General features: G+C 35.2%; 2 protein-coding genes across 2 annotated transcripts; one reads left to right on the forward strand and one right to left on the reverse strand.

Moving 5' to 3' along the window:
• Nucleotides 1-391: 391 nt before the first annotated feature.
• Nucleotides 392-8,258, reverse strand: LOC125824086 (tubulin gamma-1 chain). Its single transcript, XM_049503440.1, has 11 exons — nt 7,884-8,258; nt 6,207-6,407; nt 5,525-5,636; nt 5,018-5,418; nt 4,003-4,056; nt 3,825-3,929; nt 3,247-3,321; nt 3,121-3,165; nt 2,398-2,526; nt 782-886; nt 392-684 (listed from the first exon to the last, which is right to left on the reverse strand). Exons 1-11 carry the CDS (start codon nt 8,010-8,012, stop codon nt 616-618), a joined length of 1,425 nt encoding a protein of 474 aa, XP_049359397.1. The 5' UTR covers nt 8,013-8,258; the 3' UTR covers nt 392-615.
• Nucleotides 8,259-11,127: 2,869 nt separating this feature from the next.
• On the forward strand, nt 11,128-20,980 carry LOC125824074 (uncharacterized). Its single transcript, XM_049503425.1, has 20 exons — nt 11,128-11,335; nt 11,482-11,568; nt 11,670-11,738; nt 12,401-12,533; nt 12,671-12,717; nt 12,806-12,892; nt 13,656-13,717; nt 13,923-13,965; nt 14,066-14,146; nt 15,306-15,422; nt 16,047-16,152; nt 16,285-16,348; nt 16,502-16,544; nt 17,980-18,225; nt 18,307-18,468; nt 18,906-19,040; nt 19,159-19,311; nt 19,426-19,512; nt 20,455-20,523; nt 20,631-20,980. Exons 1-20 carry the CDS (start codon nt 11,204-11,206, stop codon nt 20,736-20,738), a joined length of 2,031 nt encoding a protein of 676 aa, XP_049359382.1. The 5' UTR covers nt 11,128-11,203; the 3' UTR covers nt 20,739-20,980.
• Nucleotides 20,981-21,548: the final 568 nt, after the last annotated feature.

Genomic DNA, 21,548 nt, shown 5'->3' on the forward strand with positions numbered 1-21,548 from the left:
CATGAAGAAAGTTTTTTTTTGGTGGAAGAGGATTTTTGGTGGGAGAAGCTTTTTTCATCTTTGAAAGAAGATTTTCGAATAATAAGTGAGGATCTTATTCATATCAAAGAGGTGGAAAAATGAATATTAGTAAGTCGTGTAAAGTGGCAACAAAGAAAAAAATCCCTATTCGATAAAGCAGAATTTTGGAAAAGAAAAAAAAATGCCAACAGCATATGATTTTATACGAGTGATAATAAATACACAATACTCGATAACATTGAATGTTGGGAAAATAACCCCATTCAATACATCAAAAGTTTAGAAATAGAGTTAAGTTTCACGTTAGGTAATTGCAATGATGGCAAGTTTCTCTCTTTTCCTTAATCTTTCGATTGTTATGCTAAAAAAATATATATGAAACAGTACTTCATTGCTGGAGATTTCTCTAGAACAATTTCACATCTTACCATGAATTTGCTAATGTTAACAAAACCAAATGACTCTTAACAAATAAGTGGAGTCCCAAATTGAATTCTCATGAAGACTAGTCAGGGTTAAATTATAGAGATAATTACAAAGAACAAAGTCTTTTTTTTTTTCATGCAGAGTTGAAACAGGGAATAGTTGGCTTGCTCATAAAGATAATTTTGGATCAATCGTTCCACTAGCGTTTCCTTCGCCTGTTAGAGCATGGTCGGGATCCTGCACAAATAGATTAGCCCATTTGTGATGCAACACATGAAATAACAGGCAACACAGACTAGCTAGTATAGTAGAGTACTAGCACAGTAGCACTTACCTCCATTCCCCATTTGATGTAATCTGGGGACTCGCAAGCCTTGTATTCATCAACAAGACTTTCAATCACATCTCTAGATTCGTCAAACTCGGATAGATCATTGTCCTGCCCATTATACGTAAAAATTAAAGAGGAAAAAGCTTAAAGCAAACATCACTATAAATGAACCAACAAAAGCTTTTACAGGAAAGTGCATGTAGATTAAAGCTAGGATTCTTCGACTCCCGCATGGACAGATCATTCCTTGTTGAACAAGAAAAGCAAGAAGCTCAGCTGGGGGCTAAAACGCCCAAACGGGACATAGGACAAACATCCATATGTGATATTGACATATTGATGCAATCTTTTCTCCAAATTGTTGAGCCTTTATAGGGATAGCTAAGGATTTTAACTCCTCACAGAAGCATGGTTTTTAAAGTCCAACTTTAGACCTCATGCCCACAAGTCAAAATATCATAAAGGACACTGTTCTATTCTCAAGATTTTGAGTATTGTACTTCAGAAAACCTTATACTCACTCCCCTCTATCCCAATTTATGTGAACGTGTTTGACACACTTTTGAGTATTGTACTTCAGAAACCTTATACTCACTCCCTTCATCCCAATTTATGTGAAGGTGTTTGACTGGAGACAGAGTTAAAAGTAAAAAATGAAAACTTTAGGAACTTGTGGTTTAGAATAAGCCATAGAAGTTTTTGTGGCTATAAAACATTTCATTAATAGTAAAATGGGAAGTTTGAAGTTAAATTGTTACAAAATATAGAAAGATGTCATTCTTTCGAACCAACTGAAAAGAAAAAAGTGTCACATAAATTGGGGCAAAGGGAGTATTACTTTTCAAATTTAGCTACTTGTTTCTCCATAACATATACAACTCTATATATTACTTGAGGAAAATTATCTAATGACAAAGTAAATCTAAGCCAATAAACAAAAACATGTCAATCCTGGTTTTTCAATGACTTGTCTGTTAGTAGGTGTCATCAAATACATTTCATATATCCAAGTGTTCTCTTTTGTTCTCTAAAGGCCGTACATGCTTACAATGACAAACAATATTATTTGATTATGTAATTGGTTAGATATAGAATATCAGCTGCACAAATTCATCAATTAATCTTACTTAAGATGTGGACGGCAGTTATAGACATAGATACTGTTGTATAGTGACAGAGCAATACAACAACATACCCAATGTAATCCCACAAGTGGGGTTTGGGGAGGGTGGTGTGTAGACAGACCTTACCCCTTACTTTGTGAAGGCAAAGAGGATGTTTCCAGAAGACCGTCGGCTCAAGTAAAACAATTCAAAGCAGGTTTGGAAAGGAAATACAGTACTGAGGAAGAAAGCATGTCATAGTTTCCTAAAGAAGTTGACAGATTTAACTTGAAAAAATTTCAGATTCAGGTTCAGTTTTGCAGAAACCACAGAGCACAACAAATGTCTATTCTGTTTTACTTATCAGTTTCTTAGCCATGCAAGCAGAAAAGCTAGACACAAAACCAAATCCAGGGGCGGAATGAGGACTGACTTACCAATAACTACACTATACACTGTGCTGCCTCTTATTCTTAGTAGATTATATCAGAAAGACAGAGTTGAAACAGAACTTACGGCAAACGTTGGATGATTCCTATAATTGTCAAGGAAAGCTTGTCTCTTTCTCAATTTATCATACTGGGTCAAACATTTGCTGAATAAGTGGCGGATACCTGTATGGCTGGCCAGCATGAGACCACTAACCTGATACATTGGAAAACATACAGTACTATTACAGATCTTTAAGGAAACAAACAGCTTTACAAGGTCCAAACAACATTCAGGAAAGTGATTTACAACTGAACGTGATCTGGCTTGCCTCAGCTGATTATCATGTCAGCAACTGAAATATATACTATATTTGCCCATTACAAGAAATGCGTTTTTCAAACATAAGTTACCAATATCAGTTATGTTTTCAACTTTAAGAAGTTATGCTATAGGTCTGTTATTAAAGCTCAAACTATAAACTATGTAGAACCTTCGGATTCAGCAACAGCACCTAATGGATCAAGCATCAGTTTAGAAACACAGAACAAACAATTACTTCATGTTGTCAAACTTACTTTACAAGTACAATTTTACTCCCTTGATTTGTTGGTAAGATGAACTTCTTCTTTTTTGACAAAGGTAACAAGTTGGTAAGCTGAATTAACGGACAACAAGCTTTGACTTTTATATTACTATACATCCTTAATCTCTAAGAAAGTCACTTAAGCAGTTCATAAGCTGTACAACTCAGATTAACAGCCTTCAGCACAAAAGATTGAACAAGTAGACAATAGAAGTATATCTTACCCTATGAGCAGTTTGGACATAAGGGGACTTTCTAGACAAAGCAACCTGCAAAGGAAGGTAATGCAAAGTCAAGAAGTAGGATTAGAAAAGCTAAATCTCAAAATTTATTATGGCCAAAAGACCTGCCTGAATGCTTGCAGGACCCCACTCAATAAAATTAACAAGCTTTCTCTCCCTTATTCTCTGCAGGCTTTCATGGACCTGATTCACAAAACATCAAATGAGTAAGAAGTAGTGAGGCTATGTGTACGCATATGTTGTCTTGATGTACGCTCTGAGCTTACAAAGTTGGGAAACGGCTAACAGATGAGCAATATAATATAATTCTAGATCCCCAAGATTCATGACTACAAAGGAATCTTGATGTATAAAATGGAAAAACAATGTCCCTTTGGGTGGTTGGGTGATAAAGCTATGTCTTAGTTGCAACTGAAATAATCTTGAAACTTCTCAAGGGAAATAATGCAAGTTAAGGATTACATGATAAAAACATAAAACCAAGTTTATTGTTTAAGTTCCAAAAACATGACTCATGTGGTGTGCCTTTTCCAAACAGCCAGAATTAGAATCTCCTTAGAATCATTCCAGTTTGAAAGAAATTTCAATCAAATTTCAAAGTTCAAACAATCTGACCTTTCTACAGCACGAGTGAAGAAAGAAAAGGAGTTACACCGTAAAAGTTGTTAAACAATAATCATGAATACCTGAGTGGGATCAACTTCTCCTTGGATGATGTTTAAAATGGATATGTATTTAGCCTGACTGGCTTCCTTTGTTCGAGCATACGAGGAAACCATGATATTCTTGGTCTGCAAAGTGAAAGTCCATGAGTATATCTGCAAAAGCTTTCAATAGGAAAATATAGAGAGCAGGTTTACAGACCTGGAGGAGCCTTCTCATCACATCAAGTACAGTTGTTTTCCGAATCACATTAGCCTGCAAAAAGAAGATTATTAGCAATATGCTTCAGTTGTCACTACTGAATGCCCCACACACAAGCTGCATGATACAATTTTACTAGGAAACAGAAAAGCGAAAAGAATAGACGAATAGAGAATGAGCTAGTGGAATTAAGAAGAAATAACTACCTATTTGTGAGATGGCCAATTTATCATCTTCTCTTTTTCTTGATAGGTATAATAGTGGGAAAAAAGTGACTTCACAAAATCAGTTACACCAAGATAAATTGCTCTGCATTAATTAGAATTATATATTTTTAGATCTGTTTTTTTCATGGGAAACACGTGAATCAGGCAATGTTTTCTTTTCCCATCCCCCAATAAGTCAAAAGCTTACTGCTTAAGTATCTTGATATCCACAAGCACACAATTTAGATGGATCAAAATACAAGATGCCAAAGACCATGACAAGATATTGAAATCAGAAAAAACAATAAAACAAAGTGATATTAATCTTAATATCAGGTACCACTATAGCAAATAAAAATAACTATAAAACAATCTCATGGAGCAATATTGTCAGCTGAGAATTTGAGAAAGAGAAGAATTACATATGTCAGCTAGTACTATGTGGGATTGTTCAGAAGTGGTTTAGGATACAGTGGACTATGAATAGTAAAGGATGCATTCATAGTTGTGCTTTCAAACAAAGAAAGAGAATACCAAAGGATAGGATACCGCCCTATGGGCTCTTATGTGGGTGGTGTGGAGAGAGAGGAATAGGATAGATTTTGAACGGGTCAATAATGATTTTGTACATGTGCGAAGCAACCTTATATCGCTAGTTTCTTTTTCATGCACTTAAGTTGTTTAAATAATTGTGAGACAATTGAGCTACTATGAGAGAGCAGAAGTAAAAGATAATAATCAGCAATCACCATTACAGTTACATTTAGAACATTACAAAAAACACTGAAAGATAAGAACAGATATCTTACTTGACGTTCCACAGTGAGTGGTGTATATCCAGTCATAAGAAAATGGCATCTTGGTGTAGGTATCAAAGAAGCAAGGAGTCCAACCAAGTCATTGTTCATGTATCCTGGGTAGCGTAGTGTAGTTGTACTTGCTGACATTACAGTAGACACTAAGGAATTTGTTTGAGTAAAGGTGGGAGTTGTAATATGCAGGCGTTCTACAGCAATTCTATTGAGTGCAGTATTATCAAGTACAACTACACAATCCGCATTCAATGTCAGGCGCTTGAGTGTCAATAGGGAATTGTAAGGTTGTACAACCACATCACTTGTCTCATTTTGGTTTGGAAAGACACTGTAGGTTTGGACAAGTTTTTTGCTGTAGCGATCATTCAGAGTTTCCAACAGATATGAGCCCATACCTGCACTAAAGACAGTGATCAGCAACATAATAAATATTCACACTGAATTCTCACTCAATCTACTGAAGTTATCACAATCTGAACCAACTAAATAAAAGGAGTCAACCTGAGCCAGTTCCACCAGCAATCGAATGGCATAGAACAAAACCCTCGAGACTATCACTTCCATCTGCTTCCCTGTCAATCATGTCCATTAGATCCTCCTCATATTGCTTACCCTGGTAGAAAGAATAGTTTTACCAAATTATTCAGAAACTACTAATTCAAGCTCTCGGGACAACAAAATGAAAGGTCCATGAAGCACTTCAAGATTGTTTTCTGAATAAAGACTCTACAAAGGTGCAAGTCGAGTGAACATCACAGAAAAAGCATACAGAATAGTATTGGAAGTGGATTGATGAAGAAGTTGATGACATCTACTGGTTTTCTCAACTCAGTCAAAGTATCTCGAATCAAAACTGTAACGGCAGTCAAAGAGTGGATATATTCTTTCAGAAGTCAGGATAAGTCACAGTTAATATGAGCTTGGCTCCTTCGTCCAACTTGACATCCAGGCCACTAATATAACACTGAGAGTGAAATTATTGCCTGTAACATTGGTGGAGCATCTTTGGGAATATAGAAATCTTAATAAATGGTAGTCCAGAAACTAGCTGAGGATATTTATGGCATTGGTTTGTTCCTACACATGATTGATCATTTTCTATTAATACCCCCGTGTTTAGAAAAGTACTCAGCTTTACCAAAGTACCTAACTGATACAAAGATTTAAAAGAAAACAAATAGACCTGATGATATCCGCTTGCCCAATTATTTCCAGCACCTCCTCCATGGTCTGCAATGAATACATTCTCATGATTGTAGAGATTCCTATATTCACCATTTTGTATACCATTAATCACTCTGGGCTCTAGATCCATCAATAATGCTCGAGGTATGTAGTGTTGGTCATCCGCTTGATAGAAAAATACATCTTTTCTATCACCTCCCTGCAGCATTAAATATTCATCACAATAAAGTAATGTAGGTTATTCATGTTGTATAAGAGAGTGGTCTTAAGATGAAAATACAAGCACTTAATCACACAAGCGAGTAAAAACAAATAAGAACTTGTTGCCTAAGTGGATGAGGACCTGTACATCAGCCATTCACAAGCACGTGGCTCAATGATAGTGTTGTATGTACATGTGTAAACAACCATCGCCACTAGGTAGCATAAATCAGATCAGAAAATGAAAGAATCGAATCTATAATTTGCAGACAATCAAGCTTCAAGCTCCTTAAACTTATTTTCTTAGAAACAGCACATCTATCAACTGATGATAAGTTCAACACAACAAATTCCAAGCAAAACCACATAACTTTTCAAAAGTAAAACATGTAGTGTTGTGGTGTAACCAACAAGGACCATAATTTGGATTAAAAAGACTTGTCGTGATAACAGACAGATGTTTTACTTAAACAACGTGATGCTTCTTTGGTATGCAATTCGGAGGGATATTTAGCTTCCCATGTAGATTTCAAAGTCACTAAATTTAATTGTCATAGAATAACTTGACTAAACTGTCTCACTAACTACTACATGATCTAACCAATAATCCTTATCTGAGTTGTCACTTGTATCTATCACCACTTGCATTTTATGCTGAACACAAAAGAGACAAACCTAAGTATTCTGCATTTAAAATAGTACTTTAATGTTAGCCCTTTTTCTCTTAGATTCGCATTTCATTTTCCACCACAGCGAGAAAAAAAAAAGAAATCAATTTCCTTACGGAGTAAATGAACGACAGAAAACTATCTCAATTTAAACCAATAAATCAATTGTAAAACAAAGTTGTCATAAAAAGCTTTAATTTCAAAATATACAAAAAAATAAAAAAGAGACGCTGAACCTACAAAACCCCTACTTAAATGCTACCTATGTTTTTTCCTTCCAAATTGTGACGAAAAAAGGTACGATTCAGACGAGCATATACCTAAACAGGTAAAATCATAAGAACGACGGGAACTTGAACAGCAGAACATTATTAAGGCGCGTTTGGTTCCAGGAAAATGTTTTGAAATTATGTGTTCGGTTAGTTAGATTATAGAAAATATTTTGTTCAAGGGAATTACTTCTCACAAAACAGTGAAAATGACTTTGCTCACTAACCTGTGTGCAAAATCATTTTCTTTTGCAAACAAAACTCTTGTTTCATATCACTTCATTCAACCAACAGTTCTACGCAATTGTCAACATTTAATTTTTAAAAACTTCGCCAAGAGCATTATCTTATTCATATATTTCTCCTCTTACAATTATGTTTGTACAGATTTGTATACCCAACAAAATACTGAAAAAAGACAATCTAACGTAAAGCACAACAGGCAAGTCAAAACCTAATATTTGGTATATACGCTGCATACTACTTCAACTGATGCATACACGCACACTGAACATAACAAGCGAATAAGTTATATACCTGAGTAGCAAAATCTTCAAGGATACCTTCTTTACTGATACCGTGCTCGAGACATAGCTGTTTCCAGAACTCCATTCCAATCTGGTTCCCGCATTGTCCCACTTGCAATGTGATAATTTCTCTCGGCATTTTCCTTCGACTTTTTTACTCGTTGGTTCCTTCAGGCTTATCAGTATCAGGAGTTATGGATCTGCGAGAGGGAGAGAAAGAGCAATCGGAATTAGCTTCAACTTTGGCTTTTTGGCCGCTTTTTGTGGGGCGTAGCCAGTACGGGGGTTTCGAAAAAGAAAAGAGGGAAAAAAAGTGAGGCTTACGAAATTATGTCATTCTCTTGAGTGTGTTACAATGGTGGGGCTAATCTGCCGGCTTAATTATGAAACTTTAGTCATTTAGGACTCTTGTTAAAGAATCATTTGGTGCGATACACAACGTATAATAATTTAAAGATAAAATGTAAAATTATTTTATTCTATATTTGATTTGACGAATTAGATAGTTATAAGATTATTTATCCATCATTTATACATAATTATAGGGACAAGTCATCTCACATATATGTTAGGATAACTTATCTTATGAGTTATGATAGTTAATCTCAAAATAACATATTCCCGTTTGTTTCAAATTTGCCCTCCTTGTTACCCTACATGGGCGGAGCCAAGTGGATTGAGGAGGTTTCATCCGGATCCTTTTATATTTTATGTTTGACATGTGTTGTATTTTTATGTATTGTGTTTTAAAACTTTAGTCGTGACTTATATTAGGAAACATATTTAAGAGATCCAACATTAGTATTTTTCATTGGGTATAACGTTTACTCTAATCCATCGTGCAAATATAATTATTTGATTGTATTATCTTATTGAACACAACTTAATAGCCAGATTTGAAATAAAAAAATTGAATCAAATCAAAGTATTTTAGTTTGGATTGAGTTGAATTTTTTTTAAAATAGCGAAAAACAAATGGAACACGTAGACAATAATTGTGTAAATCATTGTATTTCATGAGATTCATCACCAACATCACATCATTTTTTTTGTCTCTTCGAGATTTCAGGTCATTTTTAATTCATTACAAAATATCTTCTTCTTAATTGAATTTGATGATCACGCTTCTTTCATCGACTCTCACTCTTCTTATCCATGAAATTACTCATCCAACCACAACATTTCATGTATTCTAGCAAGAAGTCTATGATTGTCATCAACCAATGGTCATTAATATCGTATTTTTCTATTTTTATCCATTTATCGAACAACTAACTATGTCTTTCACAAAATTTGTTTGCACCATCAAATAGGGGTGTCAAAAGAATATTTCAAACCGATCGAATCTAACCAAATCGAACCGATTTATGTTATTTTTCAATAATACCGTAGACTTTTGTTTAAGTGTATAATTGTTCCAAACAACTGGGAAGATCTTTTTAATTTATGGAAAAAAATCAAAAAAAAATCGAATTGAACCAAATAACCTTACATGTATGTAAATATATTTTATATATATTAATAGTAGGTTAAATTTAATATATAAATATATTTTATAACATTTTAAAATATAAATATAACCTAGGTCCTATGTCTCTGGTAACAAGACAATTTTTAGTCTTTGCTCTTTAATTAGCATTTATTTAATTAGATTTAAGATTAAAAGATATCGTAATAGATATTCTATCAAACAATACAACAAAATCTATGCAGACACTCCTATTAAATGTTTAAGATCAAACAATACGGCAACAAGATTTTACATTCTCGTCATCTTGGTGAAGAATTAAAGTGTCACATATTTGCGAATGAAATATTTTAATAGCAATATATTTTGAAATGATATTTTAAAAGTAAAAAATCCAAAAAATAACCGAACCGTACCGATACTAAAGAGAAACCGATATGATTTGGTGATTTAAAAAAATATGATTTTGGTTATATGTTATAAAATACCCAAAAAATTGAGATGGTTTAATTTTAAAAAAATAACCAACCGAACCGTACCATTGACACCCTGCCTCAAATAAATTGCAAAGTTGTATACTATGGTCCTCAATTTGCGAAGAAAATATAGGAAAGAGGAATCAAAAGGTTATAGAGAATTGTACTGAGGAAAGGCTCAAAATAGTCCCTCATCTTTGGGTTAAGGCTCAAAGTCATCCTTGAGTTTTCACATGGAGCACTAATAGTCTCTTATGTTTGCAACATTGGTGCACTTTTGGTCCTCCTCAAAAAATTTGCCTATTTTTTAACATTAATTTTGTCCACAAATTTATGTAAGGAATGTCCAATCGTCTTTTTATATATTTAATAGAAATAATAACTATATGTGAGAGAAGGTGATAAGAAGAACATATTGTTTTGTTCAGTAGAAATATTACTGCAGCTAAACTAAGAACATCTTAACATATGACGTTGGAAGAAAAGAAAAAAAATTGTACTATTGCACGTGAAATTATCGTGATGACCCTCTCGACTTTACCTGCAATACAATTTCTACTTAACAAAACAAGATGTTTTTCTTCTCAAATTCTCTCATATGGAGTTATTATTTCTACTAAATATATAAAATGATGATTGAACATATCATACATAAGTTATGGATAAAATTAATGTTAAAAAATAGGCAAAATTTTGGAGGAAGACCAAAAGTGCACCAAAATTGCAAACATAAGAGACTATTAGTGCTCCATGTGAAAATTCAAGGATGACTTTGAGTCTTAACCCAAAGATGAGGGACTATTTTGAGCCTTTCCTCGAATTGTATTCATAATCTTAATTAACTAAATCACTTATTTATATTTATTTTATGATTACAATTACTTTTCATGCTTTAGAAAAAAATGTTGCTAGAACTTCCATCTTAAGGTTTTACCATATTACATTGTTCATTCTACAATTCCACCTTATTTCATTCATTTCTACTTATTCTCCCTATCATTTGGTTGCCACATTAAAAAAAATATTGTTACATAACTAATGCCATATTTAATTGATAGTTTGATACTATTAAATATACTCATATTAAGTTATGTAATATATATGCATCATTTTGTTTTAAAAGATAAAATATAAAAATATTAGTTACGTCATACTAACAAAGCAACAATTTAACTATTTAAAGGATGAAATAAAGTAGTACTAATTCATTTTTAACCATTTTATCACAAATAAACAACCCATTTATTATTAATTTCATAAATAACCTTTATTTTTTTCTTCTTAAAACCGGGCAGACTATATAAATAAAACGCTCAATAATTTCGACAAAGGTTGCGAAGAGCTAGCCGCCGGAGTAGAGAGCAGCAGCGGGAGAGAAGTGAAAAAATGGGAAAAAAAACAAAGAAACCAGGGAAAGGTAAAGAGAAAACCGAGAAGAAAACAGCTAAAGCAGAAGAAAAAAGATCCCGTAGAGAATCAAAGAAACTCTCCCCTGAAGACGACATCGATGCTATACTGGTATGGTATCCAACTGTGTTGAGCATAGGCGGAGTCATAATTTTAAGTTTATGAGTTTTGAATCGCAATTTATTCGAACATATTAAATGAATTAAATATATAGTTTAACTTGCACTGTGTATTTGAAAATTGTATTACATTAACAGCTGAGCATACAAAAAGAGGAAGCTAAGAAGAAGGAAATTCACATTGAAGAGAATGTCCCTGCACCTTCTCCTCGATCCAATTGTTCGGTAAAAGAAAAGATTGAAACTTTGATATTATTTATGCTGAATTTAGCGTAGTAGTGATATTTTATGTAACTCTACTTCGTAATGGTGAATGGTGTTTGCAGTTGAACATTAATCCATTGAAGGAGACGGAATTAGTTCTCTATGGTGGTGAATTTTACAATGGCAGCAAGGTAAGGTGTTGGTAATTTTGTGTCCAGTTCTTCTATATATTTTTTATAAAATAAAACACAAGAATACAAATGTGGAAATTAGTAATATGAGAGTTATTCTATGATATGTAGTTATATAATTTCATAAGTTTTCATTGGGAGTTTCCTTTGGAATACATATTCCAGTTTTTCTCTTCATGGGTTTTTGTCTACTTCATGCCGTAAGCTCAAGGAATTTTTTACTCTCTTTCTAGCTTTGCAGTGATCAATAATCTTGATTATGAACCACTTATTCATAAAAATGTGGTGCTCTAAAAGTCTAAATGATACTCTGTATGTGTCCCTTTTTTTGCCCGTTTGCATCTCAAGGGTCGGTTTAACTGATTTTTGCAGCTGTAATGGAGTATAGAATTCATTAAGGAAAAAAAAAGTTGTCCTTTACAAAATTAAATGAGAAGTACTGTATACTGCAGGTTGTTCATATTAAAGTGATAAAAGAAACAATCCTTTCGAATATTATTTTGTTCGACTCTCATGAAGCCAAAAGGGACAACTAGGTCAGGGAGAAGGGAGTAATTTATTAATGGTTATCTTTAAGTTCCTCTTTTTCCACGACTGTTTTGATGGACTAGTGCTGTGTTATACTTTTGAACTGATGAGTTTATGAAATTGGCTAAATGCAGACATTTGTATATGGCGATCTCTACCGGTATGACGTGGAAAAGCAAGAGTGGAAGTTGATTTCAAGCCCCAACAGTCCACCTCCTCGCAGTGCACACCAAGCAGTTGCTTGGAAAAATTATCTTTATATTTTTGGTAAACAATCCAAAGTCTGTATTATGAGTATGCTTTTTAGCACACACAACTTTGTGCATCTTAATATATGCATTTGAGTTCATATCATATTCCTCTTCCTCGGTGGTTATTGTGATAAGTTGTTGTTATGTAATTAGGTGGTGAATTTACATCCCCTAATCAGGAGCGATTCCACCATTACAAGGTATTATTTATCCCTGGAATGTCACGCTTCTGTCTTTGATCCCAATATTTATAATGTATTGTATATCCTTTTGTAATTTGTATTGCAGGACTTTTGGGTGTTGGACTTGAAAACAAACCAATGGGAGCAGCTAAATTATAAAGGGTGTCCTAGTCCACGTTCAGGTCATCGCATGGTATGTTCATCTTTCGTTGAAGTAACTGAATTCTTGATAAACAGTTGTTTTTGGCTCCCATACGGTGTTTGCCATCCGCTTTGGGGCCCGGCTTCTCCAGATTTTTTCCGGGAAGTCCCACTTTGGGGGGTATAACACTCCCAATGAAAAGCGACTCCATTCCCAAGTCCGGGACCTCTAGTTTAGGATGAAGGAGTACTAACATTGGACCACAACCTTCGGTGGTGATAAACATCTCTTTCTTGCTTACAATGTCATATTTTTCATATAGTGTGAAAAGAAAATATGAGGATGTGTTTTATCACAATAAGAGGATGTCACAGTTTGTTTATTCTGTTTGAACTTATGAAATATTCTACTCAAGGGAGTTGATGCACAAACGAACAGTTTACCCAATTTACTTTGTGCACTTCAACCTGTCACGATGAAGGTGCTACACAAGCAAACAGCATAAAACAATTGTAAAACGGGGGGCACAACATCGGAAACAATGAATTGGGATGGCCCTGACTTTGATACCAGGATAAAAATGGACCTTGACCCTAACTCAACCCCAAAAGCTAGCTCATGAGGAGAGGATTTCCCAATATCATATAGAGAGACTAAATATCCCTTGTCCCACCGATATGGGACTCCAACACATGTATTAGTGACTCATGATTTTGTTTGAAGATCCATTGGATGCAATACTTGATTTTGGTTTCTTTTGGAACCTTTTTTGGCCTTGCAAAGGTGCTGATGATTCATTCTTGGCTTATTGCAGATTTTGTACAAGCACAAGATTATAGTTTTTGGAGGCTTCTATGACACTCTTAGGGAAGTCAGGTGGTTATTTTTGCCTTTGTTAAAGAGTTGCAAGCTACTGAAATTAATATGAGAAACTATCAATGATCGATAAACAAATATTCTCTTTTGATTATAATAGATATTCTAATAAATGCATCTCAATGAGGCTCTAACCTAGTTGTCTGGACATAAAATGATCTTTTGGTCTAATTTCTAAAATTTGCAAAACCTCTACTTATTGCAGGTATTACAATGATCTGCATGTATTTGATCTTGATCAGTATAAGGTGAGTACATGATATGATGGACCTGACGTTTCTGCATTTTTTTCTGGTTTATTTGTTTAACAAGTTCTAATTGCTGTTCACTTTGATATTCGCGCTGCAGTGGCAAGAAATAAAACCTACACCTGGATGCATGTGGCCAAGCGCTCGAAGTGGTTTCCAGTTTTTTGTCTATCAAGATGAGGTGAATGACCAGCTGGAGTAATTGTTGCTCCACTACAAATTGCCCTACCTATCATCTTTGTTTGACTAATTGAGGTGTCTGGGATGAATGAATAACATGCTGCCACTATGATTACTAGCTAGTGGGGTTTAGTACTGTTCAAATTCTGCTGCAACCTGTTGAGCTCCTACCTCCAGGCTTCCACCTCTCCCCCATCCCCTACTATAAGACTTAGATATTGGCTCTGAACAAGTACTGCTTACTGATATTCAAGGTTGTAGGTACTATAGAACACACCATTAGGTTCATTGGCTATCTGTAACTCAAATTTAAGTCCTCAAATTTCTTGTTGTTTGTACTATTTTCTTCTGTGTTAGTGGTTAACCGGTACTTCTATACAGCCCAAACCGTAGAAAATTAAAAAAAAGGAAGCCTAAGGATATTTTTGGTCTACTTGTCATAACTCATCGGAATTGAATCAGATAAGATCCTCAAGAGTGAGTAATTAATATGTTGAAATATTATTCTTTGACCTTTCTATATGTTATTTGAAGAAGAAGTAAGGAAAAAAGGAAGGCTGGCAGACTTACTTGTGTTTGCATGTGGCACAAAAAGCTACAAAATAAATAAAAAGAAGGTGCTCTATTATTTCCAACATTTGGTTTATTTGATCAAAATATCTGTGTACATCTCAAGTCATTTAAGAGATTTTTTATCTCTTCTATTCCTTTTTGGTTCCTTCTATTAGACAAGGAGAGCGCTTCAGGTGGGAAATGAAATCACAATTTCTATTCTTTTAGTTTGCCATCCTCCTTGTTCAGCAGATTAGTTTCTTTCTTTCTTTCTTTCTTTCCCTATATCACTGAGGTGGAGCTGTTTACACCCCTGGCCCAGAATAGGTAATTACATAAACCTGGTAAATCTCATGTATCTTTGAACTTCTTCTTAGGAATTACCATTGACTTCTCTATTTTTCTTTAATTCATTAATTGGTTACATGTTCATTTAGTTTTAAGATTATGTTCTTTTAGTTGCATGACTTATCTTTTGCATTACATGATCTGTTTTCCTTAGCTTTGTATAGAAAGCTTTTCAGTACTAAAGTTAGTCTCTCATATTATATACTTCTTTGGTGGTTATCACATAAATGGTTCCTAAGTCCATCTTTTACAAATTTCAGATATATCTATATGGTGGTTATTCCAAAGAAGTTTCATCTGATAAAAGTGGCTCAGAGAAGGGAATTGTTCACTCAGACATGTGGTCCCTTGATCCTAAGACGTGGGAATGGAACAAGGTTTATATCTTACTGTTTTCTCCTCCTCTCCCTTGTATTCACCATCTCTGATGGTGGAAAAAAAGAAGTCATGTACTTCCACCTCTCTCCCCCTTCAAAGTTGTTACTGTAGCTCTCTATGTAGTAGATGGGATTGAACCATTTGACTGCATAATTATATTTGACAATAATAAATGTAAGTATGCTAAAGATGCCCTCACCTCTCTAGACTAGTATATGCAAAACGAAATATTAAGAACACACTTCATTCCAATCATTGGCAGAAAATGGAATTAAAGCACATAAGATTATTACAGTATCGAGCTTAGATTGACGTGTATTGCATCAAAATCTACTTCCCCTAGCCAAATGACAGCAATGGTTGTAGCGCACACGAAGAACACTATGAAATGGCCGTTGCATTCATGTCTCCATCAAAATAATGATGGGAGTGGGATAATGCCTTGCTTCTTTTACTAACTAGAGCATCAGCTGAAAGATTCTCTGAAAATCTGAGTTTAGTTTATGTTTGTTACTGTTGCTTTATTTATTTTACTGATGAGTTGAAAGAGTTCTATTATTGTAAGTAATTTTTCCATCTTCAGAACTTGGCTTTTTATTAAATTTCTCTTGCTGCATGTTAAGGTTAAAAAAAGTGGCATGCCTCCCGGTGCTCGTGCTGGCTTCTCTATGTGCATTCATAAAAAGCGGGCTATACTATTTGGAGGTGTCGTGGATATGGAAATGGAAGGTTGATTATCTTTGTATAAGCACATCTTGCAGCCTTGACTGCTTCTTTTTTACATTCATTTGCTCTTCTAAAATAATGCAATATAGATGTCAAAGAAATGCAAACAAACTTCTGACTCTATGTTCTATCCAGGTGATGTTATGATGAGCTTGTTTCTGAATGAACTTTATGGCTTCCAATTAGACACTCATCGCTGGTAAATGCCTATTCCACTACTTTGTATTTTTTTTTTGAAAAAATGCTTTACTTACATAGGTTGCACATGTGACATGCCTATATTTCACATTCTTTCTGCATCATCTTTCCACCTTGGACAGTAAAGTGCAATGCTATTTTCTTCTGCAAACAGGTATCCATTGGAGCTGCGGAAGGAGAAATCTACAAAACCTAAGGTACTAGCATTATTAGCTTTCTGCTGCCTGCTTAATCTACTGTTCAGGCCTCAGGGTCACCATACTCCTCATGCGCTGCCTATTAAAGCATTGTTATACATGTGCTGAGCAACCTTTTCGTCCATTACAATATAAAATTAATGTTCACCTCCCACAAGTTTCCTTTCCTTTTGTTCTTTGGGTCCAATGGTTTCGTGATCACCATAGAAATTAGGGAGGACAGTCGGAAGTGCTAATAGAAATTGCAATTCAAACAACTTTTGGACAGAGCCTAGATTAGAAACTTCTGCATTCTTAAATGAAGATTTCTGAGCCAAAAAGAAGCCCAAAGTCCAAAGGTATATGCATGGCAGATGATGAATAATCAGCCTGTTCTTGTATGGGACATAAGTTTGCCTTGGCCTGTTGTATGTGAACATTTTTTAGTAACCAGATACTTAATCACAATTTTATTGATGGATAATTGAGGGGCATGCGTTGGCATCTTAGTGCTTGCACTGAAATCATGGAAGTGTCCAGCAGTGCTGCACCTAGCTTTAGGGTTTAAGTGAAGTTTGAATGAGTCTCTAAAAAGCACTAGATCATATCATATTGCATGAGTAATTTTTGAAAAATCATATTGCATAATTCCTCATCTTATTTTATGTCCAACCTAGATTTGAACCTAGTAAAGAAAGCAGGCTATATGATACTTGGGTAAGTTGGGCTTTGGGACAGGCCAACTTGCTCTAGTTCTATGAGGTCCATCTTTGCTGCTGTTGCTCAACCTGCAAATCTCTTGAGTAATATCTTCCCATGTCGAATGTGCTCTACCTGCTCAGAGATGGCCTTTGTGAGAACTGGGGTGTAGCTTATCTGGACTAGCTTGCAAGCCACTTGTGCCTGATTCTTCACTTTCAAGTTTGACTGAGCTAACTAGCAATTGGCTCGAGCCTGAACTTTTAGATGCCTGACATGTTAGGCTTGCTAGCCAAACCAAACCTGCCAAAAATTTCCCTAATTCAAACTTAAGTACTACTAAATCCCTAAGCATAGCCACCTCTCTACTGTCACCTTTTTATTCTCTCTCATTAGCCAAAGGTGTAAACTCATGCCTTTTTTCTTGAGGTGCATCTCTGGTTGCCTCTGCCATTCAAAGTGTTCATCCTTTTTCATCTCTGTCACTGTCATTGAAATCTCTTCCTTTTACAACTCATATGCAGCAGCTAAGCTTGAGCTCCTGAATTTGAGGTTCAGTTGAGCAAGCAGGCCTCGAGCTGCCATCTAACAATGCAAATATGAAAATTCTCCCCTTTAGAGACATTCTCATCTTTTGCCTTTCTGAACAAACTGTGTTTCTTTTTTCTCTTTGTGTATTCTAAAGCATATATGTTATTCTATCTCTAGAAATGGAATTTGATTGATAAAAAGAGTGTTTTGTTGGATCTGCTTGCAGCAAAAACAAGTTTTAGATGAGCAAGCTGACAGCATGGATCTTGATAGTAAGACAAGTCCAATGGAAGTTGATGCAGGCGATGAAGACGAGGACCTCGATTCCGAAGAAGATACCAGCACAAAAAGCAATATAAAAAAAATGTCTTTGAACATGAAAAGGAATGTGACTATTGATGATGGCAATGAAGCTTCTAGATCTGAGGCTAGCTCTAAATCTTCAGCCGTGCAACATTCAGCTTCAGCAGATGTCAGTTCTACTGAATAACATGATATCTCAATCGTGTATTTTCATTTGCTTGTCGCCCTATGATGTTTGTTCATCTTTCAGGTAGTAAAGCCCTGTGGGCGTATCAATTCTTGCATGGCTGTGGCAAAAGATACCTTATATATCTATGGTGGGATGATGGAAATTAGAGATCAAGAACTTACTCTTGATGACTTATATGTTCTTAATCTCAGTAAACTTGATGAATGGAAATGCATTATCCCGGTTAGTTAGTATTTTTCTGTTGTTGTTTACTGTCTTTCTGTTTAGCTTATCTAATTCATGAGTCTATCTTGCCTCCATCTCCCTGCTCCTAGTTTTCACTGCCAAAACCAATGAACTAATTGGTTGATGCCAAAAGCCCTTGTGCAGCTAATTCTATTGCCGACCATTTGATGTGATCTTTTCCAAATTGTTTTAATTGAAAGCTATGTTTGTCGGACTCTCCAAAAATGTTGCTGCACCCGTGTCGGATTCTCCGAAAATACACTGCTTTTGGAGAACCCGACACACCCATCGACATTTTTAAAGAGTCCGAGCAACATAGATTGGAAGTAAAATCATCACTTGAACTTGTAAAAGATAGTGAAAATGCTATCATATTGCAGACTTGTGTTTGTTTTTTCCATGTACCATGGACTTATCTTTAGATTTTCCATCAGGCATCTGAGTCTGAGTGGGTTGAAGCATCAGATAATGAAGATGATGAGGATGAAGATGAAGATGACAGTGAAAATGAAGAATGTGAGAGTGGTGATGATAGTGACGAGGAGACTGATGAAGAAGATGATGCTGAGGTATCTTTCTTAATTAAATGCATTAAGCAGGCAGGCTAGATTTTCATCAAATATCCCATGTCATTTTCCCAAATAATTGGTTGGAAATATAATGTGTTGTAATATCATCTATTTAAAGGCTAGGAATGGTGCATCAACATCACTTGAAACTGGAGATGCTGTTGCCATAATCAGAGGTGAAGGGAAAACACTGAGAAGGAAGGAGAAACGAGCCAGAATTGAGCAAATCAGAGCCAGTCTTGGTCTCTCTGATGCTCAAAGAACACCAGTGGTACTCTATTCATCTAAATCTGATTCTGGTTGAGCTAGTTATTGATTTGTACACTACATTTAGCTTGGATATTTTTCTCCACTCCAAATTTATTGCCCCTTTTTATTTGTGAAGCCGGGGGAGTCTCTGAAGGATTTCTACAAAAGAACAAATATGTACTGGCAAATGGCAGCATATGAACACACACAGCATACGGGAAAGGTCAGTTTTACTTATCTTAATTATTTGGGGAAAATACTGGACACATTTGATGGGTTAGTCCAGGTTCGTTATCAAGTTCCAGTTCCAATTTAGATTTTCGTGTATATTGATGTGATTGTTCCGCAAGTCGACGTGAAACTAACTTGCTAGCATGGAATTGCAACAATAAGGAATGAAGGTTCCGGTTGCAGTAAATGTCTCAAAGCTAGACTTGAAGCATGCTTCAAGTGGGAACTGTCTCATCCATCTGAACAGGACAACTGAATGAATGCCGCTGACCAGTGTGACCGGTCGATTAGTGGCCATGATTAAGACTCACATAAACCGAGCTATTCCTTGTTCCTCGTAATAGAACTACTCTCGAAGGTGTTCGAATGGAAAAGGAGTAGTTGTCCAACTTAATTTACAGGAAAAAATACTTTATATGAGATGGCTACTTTCATTTTAAATTGCATAGAGCTTCATTTGAAATATATTAAAGCGGGAGCAAATTCAAATTCAACATAGTCAAGTTACCTATGTATCATCTCTGAAATGGAGAAGGAAGGATCAGATAGGTGGCATTGCTTTACTTTTATATATGATCGAGTGGAATGACACAGGTAGATAACCCTTTATGAGTTGGGTTGCTGGAGATTGTGATAGTGAAATGGTGATTACGTGGAAAGAGATAGACAGATGTTGATAACTGAATAAGAATTTAGAGAGCATAGGAGATCAACTGGAGGAGATTATACATGAAAGGGACCAAATATGCTGCCAAGAATGAAAAGGCAATATGGTGGCTCACCTTGAGAATATGTTGAATTGACAGGCTTTACAGATTACTTATGTTCTCTTCATGTTTATGTTCATATCCATGTAATTTCTTATGCAATCACCTTTGTGTAAATTGATTTATATATCTGTGTGAGCTCTAGTGTTGTTGTCTTGTCACTGTAGGAGCTGCGTAAGGATGGTTTTGATCTTGCTGAATGTCGGTTCAAGGAACTCAAACCTATCCTTGATGAGGTACGCTTGAAAATTAAACCTATCCTTGTTCATATATTCTGTTATATGCTGATATATACCATAATTGATCAATGTTTGACATGACCTCCTATGGGGACAAACTGCAGTTGGCCATTCTAGAGGCAGAGCAGAAGGCGGAAGAGGCAGAGGGACCTGAAAAGAGTAGTGCAAAGACGAGAGGAAACAAGAAAACCAAAAATGTAGCATCCAAGTAATCAGGACCTTAAGCTTGCCTCATCTCCTAATCCAGGTAAACGCATTGAAATGGCGATGTCCAAAACAGGGTTGCAGAAAATGCTTTCTTGTTCTGTTTGCCAAAAGATGTGGAGCCAATATGTATTAAGTCTAGCGGATTTTCCAGTGAGAATTTAAACTATAGACCAACTTAGGCTTGTCTAGTAATTGTTATATATATTTTCGCCTTTGGCAGTTTTGATATGGCTAGAAAGTTGCTTGCATACGAATATGATGAGATGCTTTATAGTCTTAGTAAGGATCGATACAACAAAGCTTTTTGGAGTGCCCTATTTCACAAAAAACATGAATACAATGTATGAGTTCGTTTGTTGCATGAATGAATGAATGAAAAAACAATAGTGAGAAAAAATTGACGAAGAACGTATATGTTCTTCTGAATTACGGAGAATATCGGGTATATAAGTAGTGATTTTAAATCTAGAGGTTAATGGTCAATTTTCATTGGTCCTATTATACGTAGACTTCTATATGCACCTGTCTTTGTTTTAATTTTGATAAAAAGATCGAGGTAGGTTAAAGATAGCGTAGAGAAAATGTCATAGCTATTGAAATCAATGCGGACTTGGCTAAAAACAACACAAAACAAAATTAAAATATATTAGTAGTATCCATATAAGATGAAACCAATTAATTATAATTAAGACTTTGTTGTAACTTTTGCAATAAATTTGGTGTTTGTTTAGAGATTTGTGGTTATAAACTTAAAAATCTTGAATTCACTTTTAATAATACCTTTCAATAATTTGTTTAGTGATGGAATGACATGG

Source organism: Solanum verrucosum, unplaced genomic scaffold (assembly GCF_900185275.1).
Source record: "Solanum verrucosum unplaced genomic scaffold, falcon-dt-bn FXZP01000088.1, whole genome shotgun sequence".
NCBI classification, from domain to species: domain Eukaryota; kingdom Viridiplantae; phylum Streptophyta; class Magnoliopsida; order Solanales; family Solanaceae; genus Solanum; species Solanum verrucosum.